The sequence below is a fragment of the Stegodyphus dumicola genome, chromosome 3, assembly GCF_044657685.1.
Source record: "Stegodyphus dumicola isolate Sdum_Otavi_A_Nest chromosome 3, ASM4465768v1".
Taxonomy (NCBI): Eukaryota; Metazoa; Arthropoda; class Arachnida; order Araneae; family Eresidae; genus Stegodyphus; species Stegodyphus dumicola.
The window spans coordinates 46,438,866-46,455,182 of record NC_140770.1 but is presented as its reverse complement, the minus strand read 5'-3'; the positions used below and the strand labels follow the sequence as shown (position 1 = coordinate 46,455,182).

Genomic DNA, 16,317 nt, shown 5'->3' with positions numbered 1-16,317 from the left:
TCATAATTCTGCTTTATCTCAAGGAATAACATTGATCTGTATATATCTGTATGTACAGATATAATAATGGTGTGATTGGAACAACTTTTCAAAACTTTATATAATTCCATTTTTCTTGCCTGTTTTAATGATTTCTTCTGTCTTATTTAAAAGCCTGATATTTTAATGCTTTTGAATCATAGAAAGCCAGAAATTGAATTTATCATACTAATCTAACAAACATTTTGGAATCCATAAGCTTTTTATATTAGCAAAATTTTCTAGCATGTACTAGCATGCACTTTTCTTGAAGTTGTGTATAGTGGTTCTGATGTTTGAAAAATATTGAATATTAGTATTGACTCGCTAAAATTTTAAGTACGTAAATTTCATATTTCTTCCTTTTATATTTGAAGAAAGATAATATTTTCTTTCTTTGGTATTTGTTTTAAAACAAGATTTAGCAATGTGAAACTCTCGCGAATTACGATTTTTTTTCCTTCCTTACCATTCTTTTTTTCCTTTTTCTCTTAATTGCGCTTCTGCTTTTAAAAACAGCTAGTGGCTTCCGCTTTCGTGTAAAATATTTCTAGTGTATTCGTGTTCATTAAGATTAGTAATTTTAATGCTGGCAACTAATATTGTAGTAAATTTAGATGCATAATGAATTTCATGATTTCGAAAAAAAAAATCCAACACAATTTTCCAAATGGTTTATTGTTAATGCAACAGAACAAACAGTTTTTTTTATCTCATTTGGTGGGGGGCATGTGATAGATTCTTTTAAGCAAGAACAATTTCATAAACTGCATGGATAAGAAATGAACAAATAGCAGTAATTTTCTTTTCTTTGAACAAATTTGAAAGAAAGTTTTAACTCTACGATCGGAATCAGAATCCTATATAATAAGGACCTCATTTCGAAGGGCCGAAGTTTATAAGAGATTACAGCAAAATTTCTAGCAAGCTTTAGCAAAATTATGTGGCAAGAATTTTATGAGTTTCATACAACTCATGCTAAGGTAATTCATTAATTCAAAATTCTTATCATAAACTTCAGCACCTGAAAATTCACTTTTCATTACTAAAATTAACGTTTATTTACATACAGACGCATTAATGTGATACATAATGCTACTCACTGCAGAACTAAATATCACGTTAAAAAAGTCATTACATAACTAGAATTTCTGGTTCTTTAGCAGTAATCTAAATGAATAAAATTAAATTGTATTACTGAAACTTTTAGAACTGCATAATCTGAAAAAAATATTTATATATACACATAAAATCAGAAAGTATTTCACAACGACTTTTTTTAACGCTTATATTTTGATATAAAAAGAGAAAAGTCTTTGAGTTGCTTCTACAAATCAACAATAGTCATGGTTATCTTTATATGTAGTGCGATTACGAGACAGTTTCCCTTACAAAGGCCTTCACGAAAGCATCCCTTCCCTTTGTCGCGAGCTTCACATTTTTCAACTACTTCTTATCACAAAAACTTACAACATTTGGACCTTTGATGCAGATAATGACAGATTAAATACAAATTTTTATCTTCTCCTTTTAGTACGTAACTATAAAATTCATAATTATAGTGTTTATATAGATAAATTACCCATATTTTCATACATCTCTCCGAAGCTAAGTAAGGACATAATGGGAGATAAATATGTAATATAAGGTGGGACTTAGAAATATATATATTAACTCATTTTTCTGGCTACCTTTAATATCACAGAACTATACAACCTTTTTTTAAATAAAACTTTACAAGGTCTTTTATATAGAAACCAAAGTCACCTTGTTAGCATCACCATTTCCAGAAATTTACTGTCGCTAAATTTCATGCGTATGTTTTCGAACTACTAAAATAACTATTTGTCAGTCGACTGCTTTTAATCGCTTGCATTGTAGAGACATTAGGTTATTTCGAAGCAGAAGAAGTGAAAAATGAGCAACACCCTTGCCGGGATTCGAACCACTGACCTCTGGAACATGCGCGTGCAGACAACCACACTAAGAAGGGATGCTAAGAAGACGGGAGAAATACCTTATAGCATGATAAGCTAAGACTGTGCTTAGAACTGACTTAATCATTCAGCAACTTAGGGTATCTAGGAAAGGAAGGCATTAGGAAATGGAATACCACAAGGTCATTTAGGAAAGGAAGTATCACAGAAAGGTTCTTACGTATTCAGGGAAGGAAGTGCCAAAAGTTTTGTCAGTTTTACCATGGAATACATGGTGTAGCTAAACCAAAACCGGGAGAGAGAAAGAATGATGAAAACTGGCGTAAACATATGGAGGACAACACAATCTTCTAAGCACTTAAACGCCTTTAAAGATCTTAATCCAGCCCTGATTGTGTTTCACAAAGCTTTCTATAATTTAAAATATTTTTAAAAACCAAACTGAACATCTTTTTATACAAAAATTTCTCTAGAAATTATTTTTAATATTCTGATTCTAAAAGAAGCAAACACTGGAATAACATTCTCAATGAAATTTTAGGAAGTCCAAGGGAACCTTTGATTTCGTAATTTTATACAATCACTGTTAAAGCATAGAATATTCAAAAGCCTGTTCCAATAACATTATAATTCACATAACCAAATATGTTAATATAAAATATTATTTACACACTAAATACAATACATATTATTAAAACTTATTCAAACAGCTGATGCTTATTGATTTAGTATAGAAAATAAAGAGTCTTAAAACCCCAATACATAAAAAGGAAGAAACATTGCATTAAATACCTATACAAAATTTTATAAAGACAAAAATATATCCCATTCAATAACCTCACTAAATCATTATTTAAAGCATCCATTTTCAAAAGTCTTCTTTCCGTCAAAACTATAAATTATGCATGTTCCAAATGCGTTAATGCAAAATGTTATTCATTCGAGTGGAAGTTATTCAATTACATTTTAACATATGGTACTTGATGATGTTGTTAAAGGAAAAATTATGACTATGAAAAGGAATCCTTCAAACATGATTCAAAGAAGAAATAAGCATTATAATAAACATTTAAATGATACTTTATGAAAGGAAAATTATTTCTTGATTCAGTAACCTTACTAAGGCATCAAACATGCGAAAGCCCGTACAGATAACTAAGCACGTTCCGATTTATGCACATAATACTTTAACATAAAATATTAATACATCAACCAAAGCACAAATTATAAAAATACATTCTAAAAGTTGATACTTGCCGATTTTGATAAAGGAAAATAAAAAATCTTAAAATTATGATTTTAAAAAGAAAGAAACATAAATAAAAATCTAAATAATATTTTATGAAAACGAAGTGTATTTGATTCGGTGACATTATTCAGACTTACTAAAGCATCAAGTTTTAAAAAAATTAGAAAAAATACATTATACACTTTCTAAGTATATTAAGGTAAAATGGTATTTACACATTAATTCAAATGGAGGTTATTCAAATGCATTTCAACATTTGATATTTGCTGATTTTGGCAAAGAAAATCTTTCACTTAACAAGGAATCTTGAAAATATGATTTTAAGAAAAAACCAGCATTGCAATAAAAAAAAAAAAAAATCTAAGATTTTAACATTTGATACTTGCTGGTTTTGAGTAAGTAAATTTTTTACTGCAATAAGGAATTATGAAAACATGGTTTTAAGAAGACACAAATATTGAAATAAAAATCTAAATGATATTTTATGGAAGATAAAAATACATCCAATTATGTTACCTCATATGATCTTTACAAAAACATCGACTTTTTAAAAACAGATTTCTTACAAAATTATGAGTTTTTCCAAATATGTTGGAGCAAAATGTTATTTACACATTAATTTAAATCGATATTATTCAAAGCATTTTAACACATATGTGTTGATTCTGGTAAAGGATTCAAGTTTCTCATTGTAATAATTGAGTATGTTCCAGAAAAAGATAATAATCTTTTTTGAAATCATGATTTTAAGAAACAAACATTACAATAAAAATATAAATGACATTTTATGAAGAAAACAATATTCAGTTCAATAGCAGCATTCAAATTTTTACTAAAATATCAAATTTTTAAAAACCATATTTTCGACAAAATACATTACACACTTTCTAAATACGTTAATGCAAAATAGGATTTCTACGTTAATGCGAATGCCTTTTAACATTTCATACTTGCTAATTTTGGTAAATGAAATTTCTTACTGTAATAACATAATTTATAATTGGATTTAGATATTATATAATTGAACTAGTATTAGGATTAATTAGATGAATGAAAACCTTAACTGAAACATAAGAACAACATAATTCAATTACCTTTAAAGCAAAAAATACACAATTTACTAATATTTAAACTGAGCCATATAATTGGTTGAGTACATATATATATTTGGTACAGCCGATCGCAATAAGAAAATGTGCTTAACTGGATGTTAGAGCATAGACAATTTCAACGTTCTATGGCTAATAGTTTTTGAATTATGTGAGATACTTGCGCATCTAAATACATCACAAAAAAAATCCTTTTTGAATTCATTTTAAGTCCATTTTGTAATCCATCTTGGAAAAAATACCCTTTATTCCTTTCGCACGTACAAAGATGCCACACATAAAAGTCCTACAAATGGACTCCGGAGCGGTCAAAATGGATGTTTCCGTTGAAGTATGATACCCGAATTTTTTTGCAATTAGAATGCTTCCTTTACTTCGCACAAAGAAATAATAAGAAAGACAAAGAAACCCTAAAAGTTTAAAGTTCTGAAACTGTATGATATAATTTAAAACATGGAGAGGCGCAAAGTCCGATGTTACATTCGTCACACTGAAATTTTGTTTCTCTTCAGATACTTTTTCCACTGTCTTTTTTTTTTTTTTTTTTTTTTGGGTGATGCATACCGCACACATACGACTACACCTTTTAAGACCTGGAATATACGATGGGAAATGCTGTCCTGTCAAACGAACGACATTTTCTGTAAACTTTAAGGCTCTATTTCTTGGTTGTTCATGTAGAACTTTTGCATTTTCTTCAATTATTCGTTCAATCAGGCATAAGCGAAACTCCAAATGTGTCAGTTCATTACACTTTTTCTTGTAAATTATGTATGCATTCCAGACAGCCTGATTTAAAAAATACCGAAACATTTTTTTATAATACTTTCTCTGCCTACTTCACATAACTAGATAGTAAGACAGACACTGGTCTGCTTTATCAACGCCGCCCATTTTTTCGTTGTACTCTACAACTGTGGATGGTTTTAATATATAATTTTTTCCTTTTGCTGTTTCAATCATTTCATTATTATGCACAGTTGACAACATGCATAAAGGCTTTTTATCCTTCCACTTCAATACACATATTTTGCCTTTCTGAAAGGCAATTACTTCCTCTTTTTTCACTTTTTGTAATTTAATCGCATGGGGTAAACTTTTCCTGGAATCCCGCAGAGTTCTGCAAATATCAGTTTTTTGATTAATTAACAGTTCCGCAAGTTCTGGCGAAGTATAAAAATTATCTTTCATAAGGAAATAGCCTTTGCCTAATAAATCATGAATAAGTGTCATAACGCTTTTAACAGACAATTCATAATGGTCATAGTCTTTATGGAACGTAGTACCTTTTCCTGTATAAATTATAGAGTTCCATATGTATCCACTTTCTGCCTCACATAGCTGAAACAATTTAATTCCAAATCTTGCTCTTTTAGAAGGAATGAACTGCTTCCAACCTTATAATCCTTTGTATGCTATTAGGGACTCATTGATACTAATATCTTTCTCAGGAATGTACACAGTTTTGAAATTTGAAATTATCATTTCATGCAGAGTATGAATTTTTTTCAGTTTGGGATAGGGATAATTTTTTTCCTTTAATGTAGAATTGTCTTCAAAATGCAGAAATTTCATTATTAGTGAAAATCTTTTTCGGTCATAATCTTTCCGAAGAAAGGAGTATCAAGAATGGGCCTTTTTGACCAAAAACATCTTTCAACAGGTTTTTGTACTATGCCTTGTAGTAACAGTAGAGCAAGAAAGATGCTCATTTCACGTTCATTTGTATCTTCCCATGAAAGGGATCTCGATCCAGGTGTTAGTTCCGCTGACTCAAAGTACTGCGATGCATACCTGTTGGTTTCTTTAACAATATAAGAAATAACTTCTGTCATAAAAAACAAACTGAAATAGCATAAGGGATCCAATAACTGAGCGATGAAGACTGAAACACCAGGACTTCCGGTAAATGGAAAATTTGGAGGTGCAGGCTGCATAGCTGAGTCATCTATTCTGCACCAGTTTCGTACCATTGCTAATGAATCTTCACCCGATTTGCTGTCTGACGAAGAACTTAATTCAAAGTCTGAATTTTCAATCAAACTTTCCACTTCAGAATCGCTATCCATTATCAATTGAGAAGTTTTGCTTATGCTAGGAAAGACTATAAACTACCTTGTTTAGTTTTAGAACAGAGGTCCAATTTTGACTGCTCAGATTTTTTACACTATAGCGTCAGTAAATAAAGGATTTCTCATTGATTCACTAGATTGAGTGGGGCCAAAGATATAATTAGTTTTCCATTGCGAAATAAATGCTTCATACTTTCTTTTCTCACAAAATTCATCACAATAGTTGCCGATGCACTGTTCTGAAATAAAAGGATTCCCGATAACCAGACGGCTACAACTTTCCCTTTCTTCCCAAATTTGTCTGATTAGCAAGGATTGAATAGATAATTGTAAAAGTCTTTGCTAAAAGTAATAATAATCGGGAAGAGTCCTTTCTACCTCTGCCTCCTGGGAAAAGAAAACAAAGGGAACCTGACCTCCGCAGGCTAACTGACACTAATGTCTCCAAAGACTATTTCTAGTCAATAGAGTTTTTTCATTATAGAAATACTCACTATCTAGTGCTATCTTTTTTTCTGGCCATTGTAAGCTACAGATAGAGTGGGAAAAAATTCTCATTTTACATAATTTTCGAATAATTACATTTTACGTTAAATAATTTTAGATTTTGATTAAAGCAATCGATGAATATGGCAGAATAACAGTTTGTTGGGAATGAACATTGTAAATTTCAACATTTTTTAAGTAAAGTTTTCAGGTATTTTAAACCAAACCAAAGATTATTAAATTAGTCTTATAAGGTTTACTGTTTGGTTTTCAGTGTTCTGAATTTGCATTTTTAAAACATAATTTAAATAATCTTTCTTTACGCTAGTCACTTTTAAAATGTTTACCCATGTAAACACTTACTAATGTTTAATGTAGCAACTTCATACTATGTACTTAACGAAAGACTTAGAGGAATTTATAAAGAAAACTAGTTCACATGGAAAAAATCACAAAATCTTCCCTACAGCCAATGTATTGACCAGAAAACTTGTTCTTATTGCAGTTATAAACAGAAATGTGAACACTCAGATACTGTGCTTGTTAAAGTTAGTACAGTCTTCAGTGTAATCTTGAGTAATCTTCAATGTGATGTAATTAGTGTCCTAAATATAAAAGTACGTAAAAATCAAATTAGGAATTACAGCAAATCAGTCCATAGAAATATGCTATGCCTGTATTAATCCAGTAGCAATCAATTATTCATGAAAATTATAGTATGCATGTCATATAACAATTTGTCAGCAGTACAGGAAACAATTTCGGTATGTGTGCCTTTTCTTTTAACATAGTTTTTCTCTCATTACTTTTAAGATAAACATATAACTTGAACCAGTTTTTCTTCCTCCAGCTTTCACTTATTTATTTCTTAAAATATCTCCACTAAAATTAGAGTGATATTATCAACGATTTTTCTTTATTATATAAATATCAAATTTATCCTTTATTATATAAATAATTGAAATGCTTAAATTTGACATTCTAATAAATATTTTATAGTAACTCTCTGAAAATTTTAACTTCTTTTTAAATGTATGAAAATGAATTAAATCGTGTATTTTTCCAGTCTTAATGATAATAAAATTTTAGAATCATCAGTTGTATATCCGTATTGATGGAAGTCCTTCCAGCTAGAATTTGGAAGACCTCCTTATTAGAAGCATAATGAGGGCACTGCTGAATTTTCGCATTTTTTGCTTCGAAAAAAGTCCAATGTCTCTGCGTGGTATTTTTCTGTTTGTGCAGCATTCAAAATTATTCCGCTTTCACAAATTTTTCAAATTTACTTTTTCTCGTATCGTTTTTCCATTTGCCGTACATTGATAGGTGAAACAATGCAGATTTCTGTCTATTTTCTTAAGTTTTCGTATTGGCAGAAAAATATACTGTCGCATTTAAAATTGGTTTTAATGCTGAAAATGGATTTGATTGTTTGTTCTATTTTTCCTTTTTCTTCCATATATTTATTTATTTATTACATTTTAATCTAATAGTCTCCCAAAAACTAAAGCGATAAAAAAGTTCTTTGATTCCAAGATAAAAGAAACTTTCATTATGCTTTGAATTTCTTCAGCAATCTTTCACCAGTAGGATTTATTTTCTTCTTTCACTTACAGATACTATGTGATTCTATATCTGTAATATATCTGATTATGTATGTGTGTGAGTGTGTCTAATGGTTTAATATATGTCATATGATATATATATGTCATCAACGATATATATACATAATCAGTGATATATATATGCATTCCTATTTTAGCATATGTATATATTAGAATGTATATATATATATATATATATATATATTGAATTTTATAATTTCATTACACAAAAATTTTATACCTTAGACAGTATATCTTTTATAGTAGATTTTGGGAATGCTTGAATTTTGAGTGAAAAGGAAAGTCAAGATTTCTACTACTTTCCCCTATTCAGTGCTTTCTCTTTTACTAAGGAATTAACATCATAGGAGGGCTGTTTTTGCCCAAAGGTTCGGCCTTTGTGGGAACGGTTAGAAGAATCCGGAAAAGCAAGAAATAATTTTTCATTCATGAATTGACATCTTCAAGAAGCATTGACTCTCAGTGAGTAAAAGACAAACATCTGGGAAGATGTATTTAAGCATAAAATGGTTTTCGAATCCAAATAACATTCATTTAGACAAATTTTTATGGATGCAATATATAATTTTGAGATAAAAGTATAAAAGTAAGTAAAAGAGGGTGATGTAGAGTGATTTCACTATTCGACTATGTTAGAGTAAGGCCTCAAACTATGTTTGAGTAAGTCGGCCTTACTCTAACATAGTCGAATAACATACATTTTAGTCCCTGTGTTTAGATTTGCTAACTTTACTAAAGCATACGATATCTATCTATCAAGATAGAGATATTATACTTCCGATAAGCTTTCTAAGAAACACTTACACGCATTTAGTTTACATGTTGAGAAAAATCATAAAATTCCATGCAGTTGATCTATTTCGTCGCTGAAAATAGAAGCCAAGAATCGATAGTGTTCTCTGGCTTCAGGCAACTAGATTTCTCACTTTGAATTTGGAACTAGAAATATAATTACAAATGCCTCTACTAGGGGAGATCAAAGTTCATTATTTTTTCACACATGTAAAATCTGGTTAAATACGTTTTCTCGTTTATAAATTACAAAAGTTTTTTTAATAATTCTGATATTTTAAAGGAAACTTTTGATGTATTTGTTTCCTGTAACAGGTCTAAATAATTGTTCATTAAAGCTACACTAATTTTAACAATCTGAAAATTAACAAATGAGTTGAACTCTTTCATAATTATAATAAAAAACTTAATTTGGATTTAAGATTACCTACGAAGTGAATTTTTTTTATTTCTTAATTTAGATGTCTTACAGTCCAACAGTTATTTCCCCTATTAAACTACGGCCATATCAGTGGCCGGTAAATACTGGTAGTTCAACTTAGATTTACACCCTGACGAACGAATACGATGGCTGAATGGTATTTTTCCATGTTTTTTCCTATGTATAACATGAATATGAGACTTTTCTCGTTAAAAAGTCCTCTACGAAGGCATCTCTTTTCTTAAAAGCAGATAGTTCTCGTGTGTTTTGCTGTATTCAAGTAATCCTAACCTTCAAACTATGGCACCTGTCACACTAAATCAAGATGAAAGGTTTCTAAACAAGATTTTTAATCGGTCTGCGGGCCCCAGTGGCCAAGCGCTAAAACCGCTGAGTTCTGGTAATTCTACATAAGTTCAAATCCTGGTGAACACGCTTGTTCAGTGAAAGTTTTCTATGTTCAGTGTGAAGGAAATCTAGTTTCCCTTACAACGTCCTCCCTGATAGTTTCCATCCTCTTGCGCAGATGCCAACTCCATTAAATTTTCTGCATTAAACACAATTGTAATTTTTTCTTTTTAAAGAAATCTCAGGGAAAAAAAATTATAAACATCAGATTCAGTGCGATTATGAATTATTATTTTAAAGTAGTTAACATTTTGAGCAGGAAAAGCATTTTTAATATGCTCATAAACAACCCCTCCTCTAAATCGGCATCAAATTGTGTCGATTTCTACAACAATGTATAAAAATACGTTTCCGAAAAATTCTGCTAAAATATTAAAAGTTGTATTTGTAGAGCATTTATTAGGTAGATTTCTAACTACCTACTCAACTTTTGGTTTTCATAACCCATAAGGTATTTTCTCCCGCATTCTTAGCATACCTTCGTGGTGTAATGGTCAGCACGCTCGGCGTGTATTCGAGAGGTCCGTGGTTCGAGTCCCGGCGAAGGCACTGATCCTACTTCATATGTCCTGCTTCGAAAAAACCATAATGTTTCTATAGTGGCGCCCAAACCAAAAAAGGTGGTGGATGATGATTCTCCGCCGCAGGGATTTGGCGATTCGGTCCCCTAATCCCCAGTCGCCCTTTAAAAGGGGAAGTATATACGGTATTTCCTCCCACCTTTTAGCATGCCTTCGTGGTGTCAGTACGCTTGGCGCGCATTCGAGAAGTCCGTGGTTTGTGTCCCGGGTAGGGCATTGCTCATTTTTCATGTCTCTTGCTGTTAAAAAAAATGTAATGTCTCTACAAACCTTCCATTCATCAGAATAGTAATAAAGTCATGAAGCATAGGAGGCAGGGGGGAACAGGAATTTTAAAGAAAAGATTATTTTTACAAAATGACTCAAAATTTCTTGAGACAGTATAAGTAGTTATATAACTCAAATAATTAAATATTTGACCTCTTAATTTTACCAGTATTTCTGTATAGAAATAAAACTTAATTAAATATCGATAATGACTATCATAGTGGAGCACATCGAATGAGCTTCACAATATTTTCAAAAGCAGCCACTTTGACAAATGACCAGAACTGTCGGGAATCGTTTATGAATGTCACTTATACGTTTCATAATGCCAAGAATGTTATAAAAACAATGGTTATGTTATATTCAACAACTTACCGATCTTTCCAAAGTACTTAAAAATAGAGCTGTTCCAAAAATTGTATTCAGTTCATTCACGGTGTTTAATCAAAAGCTCGTCGTCGATTTTTTAACTATTTCTCGATAAGCTATTGAATTCAAATTTTGTACACACACCATTTACGGATGATAATAATTCGATTTAAAGTTTTTAAAATTTAATGTCGAAGAAATTTTTTGCACATATTTCCATTTAAAGAATAAACTAAAAATCTCAAAATTTTTAAGTTTGCATCATTTTACAGAGCGTAAAATAGCTTTTGAAATAAAATTTGCATGAAATTCATACCTAATTCTGATTTTGCGGCGAATTTTGTTTTAAATTTATATATCTTCTCAATTATTTGAGGCAAAAGGATGCTTAGAAGTAAAAGACTGAACCAAAAGTAATAATAATAATAATAATTTGTCGCATAGATTAATGGTAATAAGAGATTACTTAATAGCCTCTTTGCTAAATTCCTGTACAGTTTCATAAGAAGAATGATAGGTTCTTAAATTATGAAATCAAATAATTGAACCGCATTGTCAGACATATAAGATTTATAAATTTATCACGTTTTTATTATTCGTGATATAAATTTATAGAAGAATTTTTTAAAGAGAATTATTTAATCTCGTATTCCCATTAAATTACACGATACATTATTTTTTGAATAAAGGGCGTTAGCCGAGAAGATCTATTAACTTCATTTTGGCATTTTGCGTTGAAAACTCAGTTCACTTTTCAAACCGTTGCTACCAAATATTACAGCCCTGTATTTTATTTAAAGAAATTAAATAATGATTTTGGTTTATTAGATTACGGCAAAGCACTCGAGGGCTATCTGCCTTGAAATTAAATAATGAATAATCTGCATAAATATATGTATGTTTTTTGCATTGTGATAAAACAATGGTACCTAGACCCATCCAATTTTGAATAACGTACATTTCCACCCAAATATGGGCATCTCGAAGCTGAGATTTGGAATTTGTTTTATTATCTGTCTCATATTTCGTAAAACTTCAATGAATATTTTATTAAGAAACTCAACGATTTCAAAGCGAGCAAAGGCAACACTGTATGAAAATAATAATATAAAAAAATTATCTCCAACGGGCGAGACTGTGTATCAGAAATCCTAAAGATATGCTCATTTAAAATTTATTTTGCAGTATTGCTGTTTAACTGAAGTTTTATGGTTTAAGTGCGAAGAACACGATATTTAAAAATAAAGGTAACCCACAAACCGTTAAAAAAACGTAATGTAAAATCTGAAAGATTTGCATTTTCAGACTTTTATGTTTGCATTTATTACTTTTATTTTTCTTGTTTTAATTCATTAATGCTCTTATAGGTAAATGTTCATTTTGTAAAAGGTATATAGGTAAATGTTCATTTTGTAAATTCATTTTGTTTCATTTTTGTAAAATTCTATTTTTTTTTTTTCAATAACTGCTCTAAAATGGAAATTTTTAAATCCCTTTATATATGCATCCACTTTGTAACTGGTAATAAATTTGTTTCTTTAGAGTCAGTGTAAGGCCTTTATCCCAAAACATCAAGAGGATTTCTCCCCATGCTAATGACAGCCATTACCCATTGTCATCAGGATTGCATGGATCCTTGTCCCCTTAGGCATTGGGGGTTGGAAGACATACAAAAATATGGGCTAGTCGTTTTTGGAGTGTTTTTTCAATAATACAAAAACACAGGACTGTCCATTTTCGAGGGTACATTTAAACTAACAATAATCCGTAACGAACCGTTAAGAGACGTGCATAAAAGAACGAGAAAATACGGGTCAAACCGTTAAAGGGTTAAAATATATATGATAATATGTCTGTAATACTGAAGTTTTAAACTAGAGTCAAATTAAACAAACAAATATATAATACAATGAAAGCAAAACATCATATAAGTGAATTGACAATCTTTTACTAGACAACAACAAGATGAAAGGTTTAATTATTCGATTCTTAAAAATAAAAGCCATAGCTACTCTACAGTCACATAATGAATGGAACTAAAATTAAAAGTTGTGAATTTCAAAATATAAATGAAATCTTTGAGAATCACGTTGCAAAGCTTTCAATGGACATTTAACTAGTTAGCCAAACAAAATCAGAAGAGGGCACAGAAAAATAAAACTCAATGCTAAAGAAGTGGTGAAGTAGTGAATAGGTTCTTATATATTTTTTTTAAAACAACTCTGAAAGAAAGATATTTGCTGCCTTTGAGAAAGTTCTGCAGTTTTATTATAACATGGATAAAAAAGGCAATAAGAAACAGATATATCATTTTTAATGAAGTAACTTTCTTTTCTTAAACATTAATATAATTCGGAAAAAGTCACTTTAATAAAAGTGACTTTTAATAGTCTTTTTCATACTAAATGAAAATATTGGAATGAAGCCTAATGTATTTAGATATATTCCCATTACATTTATCCTTTACTTTACACTCAAATTCTCTGGAACCCGATTTTAGTGCAAGTCGCCCATAAGCATTATCTTACCTAGTCTGAAATATTACACAAAATTTCATTAAAATGATCTTCAGTGTCTTGGTTACTTAAATATGCAGTGTATAACTTGATTGATAACAAAATATTTTAGACACTGTAAACATCTATCTGATAAACCACCTACTCAAACACCAGTATAATAGTAGCTGTTCTTAAGAACAAAAATCAAATATAATATATATTTCATAAATAAAGAAAAATCATAAGAATTACAATAAGCTAACTACAGGAAGTATTTTGAAAAAATACAGTAGAAACAAATTTATTAGCTGGAACGTAACTATTGATCTATCATAAAAATGCTTCATCAATATACAGAATTACAGCTGACATTCTTTAAAGTGACCTTTCCTGTATAATTTTATTACATTCAGCTGATACAACTATATATTATATTCATTTTCATTATGATGACCATTTGTTATAATGCTCTTAACTATCTTTTAAGATATATAGGTCTACTCAAGTGTATTTGCTGCCTTCAAAATATAATATTAGATAAAAGAAACATTCCAAAAATAATTTAGTATATTACATCTAGAAAATGAAGCCAAATCAATTATAATGGCATCTTTTAAATACATAAATGTTCAATATAAAAAAATTTTTAATTAAATTTTTATGTATATAAAAACAAGATCATTAATTATTTTTAATAATTCCAACAAATGCATCAAATTTCTAGTTTTCTCTTGTAAAAAATTAAAGTGTATTGTTTTTAAAATGATTAATGGTTTTAATTTAATAACTTATTTTTATTAAAAAAACTTCACCCAAATCACAAAAACTGTTTAAAAAAGGAAATATTTCATTTTAAAATGATTAAAAGTTACTAATACTAAATTGCAGAAAATTAACTTTTTGCCAAAGTACCTGAAATATAACTATGAATTGTTGATGGTGAAATGAAGCAATGATTTCAATGAAACAGTCTTGTTCTGAGATGCTACAGCTAGATAGAAGATACCATTTTAATATAAAGCATCATATTTAATAATTTAAAATCAGTTATCCTAGACCATGACTAATAAGAACCAAGTAATATTAAATCCTCATATTTTAAAATATAATTTCAATTTCATGTAAAATAGAATTCTGTTTTAAGTTATATATAACATTCAATATAACACACGATACATAAAATAAACTATCTCATTTCACGAGAGGAACTTTTTGGGAACCTTTGCCTGTCACAAGTGTAACCTCCCAATCAGAATCTGATTCTTCAGAATCATAATTTTCAGAAATTTCGGAAGAACTAAATTCAGATACCCCTTCATTGCAAGAAATTAATGTCTTTTCTCCTTCTATATGAATTGCATCAGGATCAGAATCAGTTCCTGAATCCTCACTCACAATATACCTGATGCCTACAGAAAGAGGTCTCCTCCATGTCATTTTTCTTGCTATTTTACGTTTTTTCAGTGGTCTACAAGCATTATTATTAAGTTCACAAAGACTCATAGTCCTCTTCACAGATGCTGGAATTACACATTCTGATGCTGTTGACTCACGAAGGAATTCTTGGAAAACTTTCATATCTGCTCTATCAGATATATCTGTTCCAAAAATACCCTTTACATGTTTACCAACAATTGGAATTACAGAAGCTGGTTTCACTTCCTTGATGAATTTCTTTAATTCAAGATATGATGAATGATTAGAATATGGTATAACATGAATATCAGATTGTGCAGAAAATGGTTTAAAGTTAAAGCCACAAAACCTTGCTGTTGCCAGAATAGCATGAGTTTTCATTTCTTTATTCCACTCCACCATGTTTCTTATGCTTATCTGATTAGTCGGTACTACAAAAATCTTTGTTTCTGATTTATCAGATGTAAAAATATCAGGAAACCCTATTATGCTCATAACTTCCTTTCTATTTGGATTAACCCATATCTTACAATTTCTCTCTTTTGCTATTGCTAAAAGTAAATCTTCTTTGCCTAAATTATCCAAACCTAGAAAAATACGATCATTTTTGACTAGACAATCATGGACCTGTGAAAGAATTTTTTCAATGACATCTTCTCTTGTCGGGAAAAAACATTTGGGTGAACAGTATGTATTATCTAAATAAAGTACGTCAATTGGAGGTAATTGAAAGGCACCAAATATTTCAGGTTTGTACCTAAAGTCACCAGTGTAGAGAATATCACCAAAATATCCACTAAATAAAAACATGACTGAGCCAGGGCAATGGTTAGCATCAAAAAGAGTTATTGTCACCATTTCCTGATTATCTATGTCTAATGGTATGAGATGATCTTCTCCAATTTCTAAACTTTTTACCAAAGATGGTTTAATCTGAAAAAAGATTAAGAATTTATACAATATAAGATTTATACCAATATAATACATGCAGTATTGCAAAATGTAAGATCTACTGGAAAATTCTGTCTGTTTGGAAAGTGAAAAAAAATACATTTTTCATACTTTTAAT

The 16,317-nt window shown here is 29.9% G+C and overlaps 1 protein-coding gene across 2 annotated transcripts in view; it reads right to left on the bottom strand.

The window, feature by feature from the left end:
* Positions 1–677: 677 nt before the first annotated feature.
* The window catches only part of LOC118189815 (5' exonuclease Apollo-like), a 41,145-nt gene continuing 25,505 nt past the window's right edge, over positions 678–16,317 (bottom strand). For both annotated transcript variants that reach the window (XM_035360488.2, XM_035360489.2), the window contains exon 3: positions 678–16,181. In XM_035360488.2, coding sequence (XP_035216379.1) covers positions 15,024–16,181 — 1,158 coding nt within the window. In that variant the 3' untranslated portion in view covers positions 678–15,023. The remainder of the gene's footprint in view (positions 16,182–16,317) is intronic.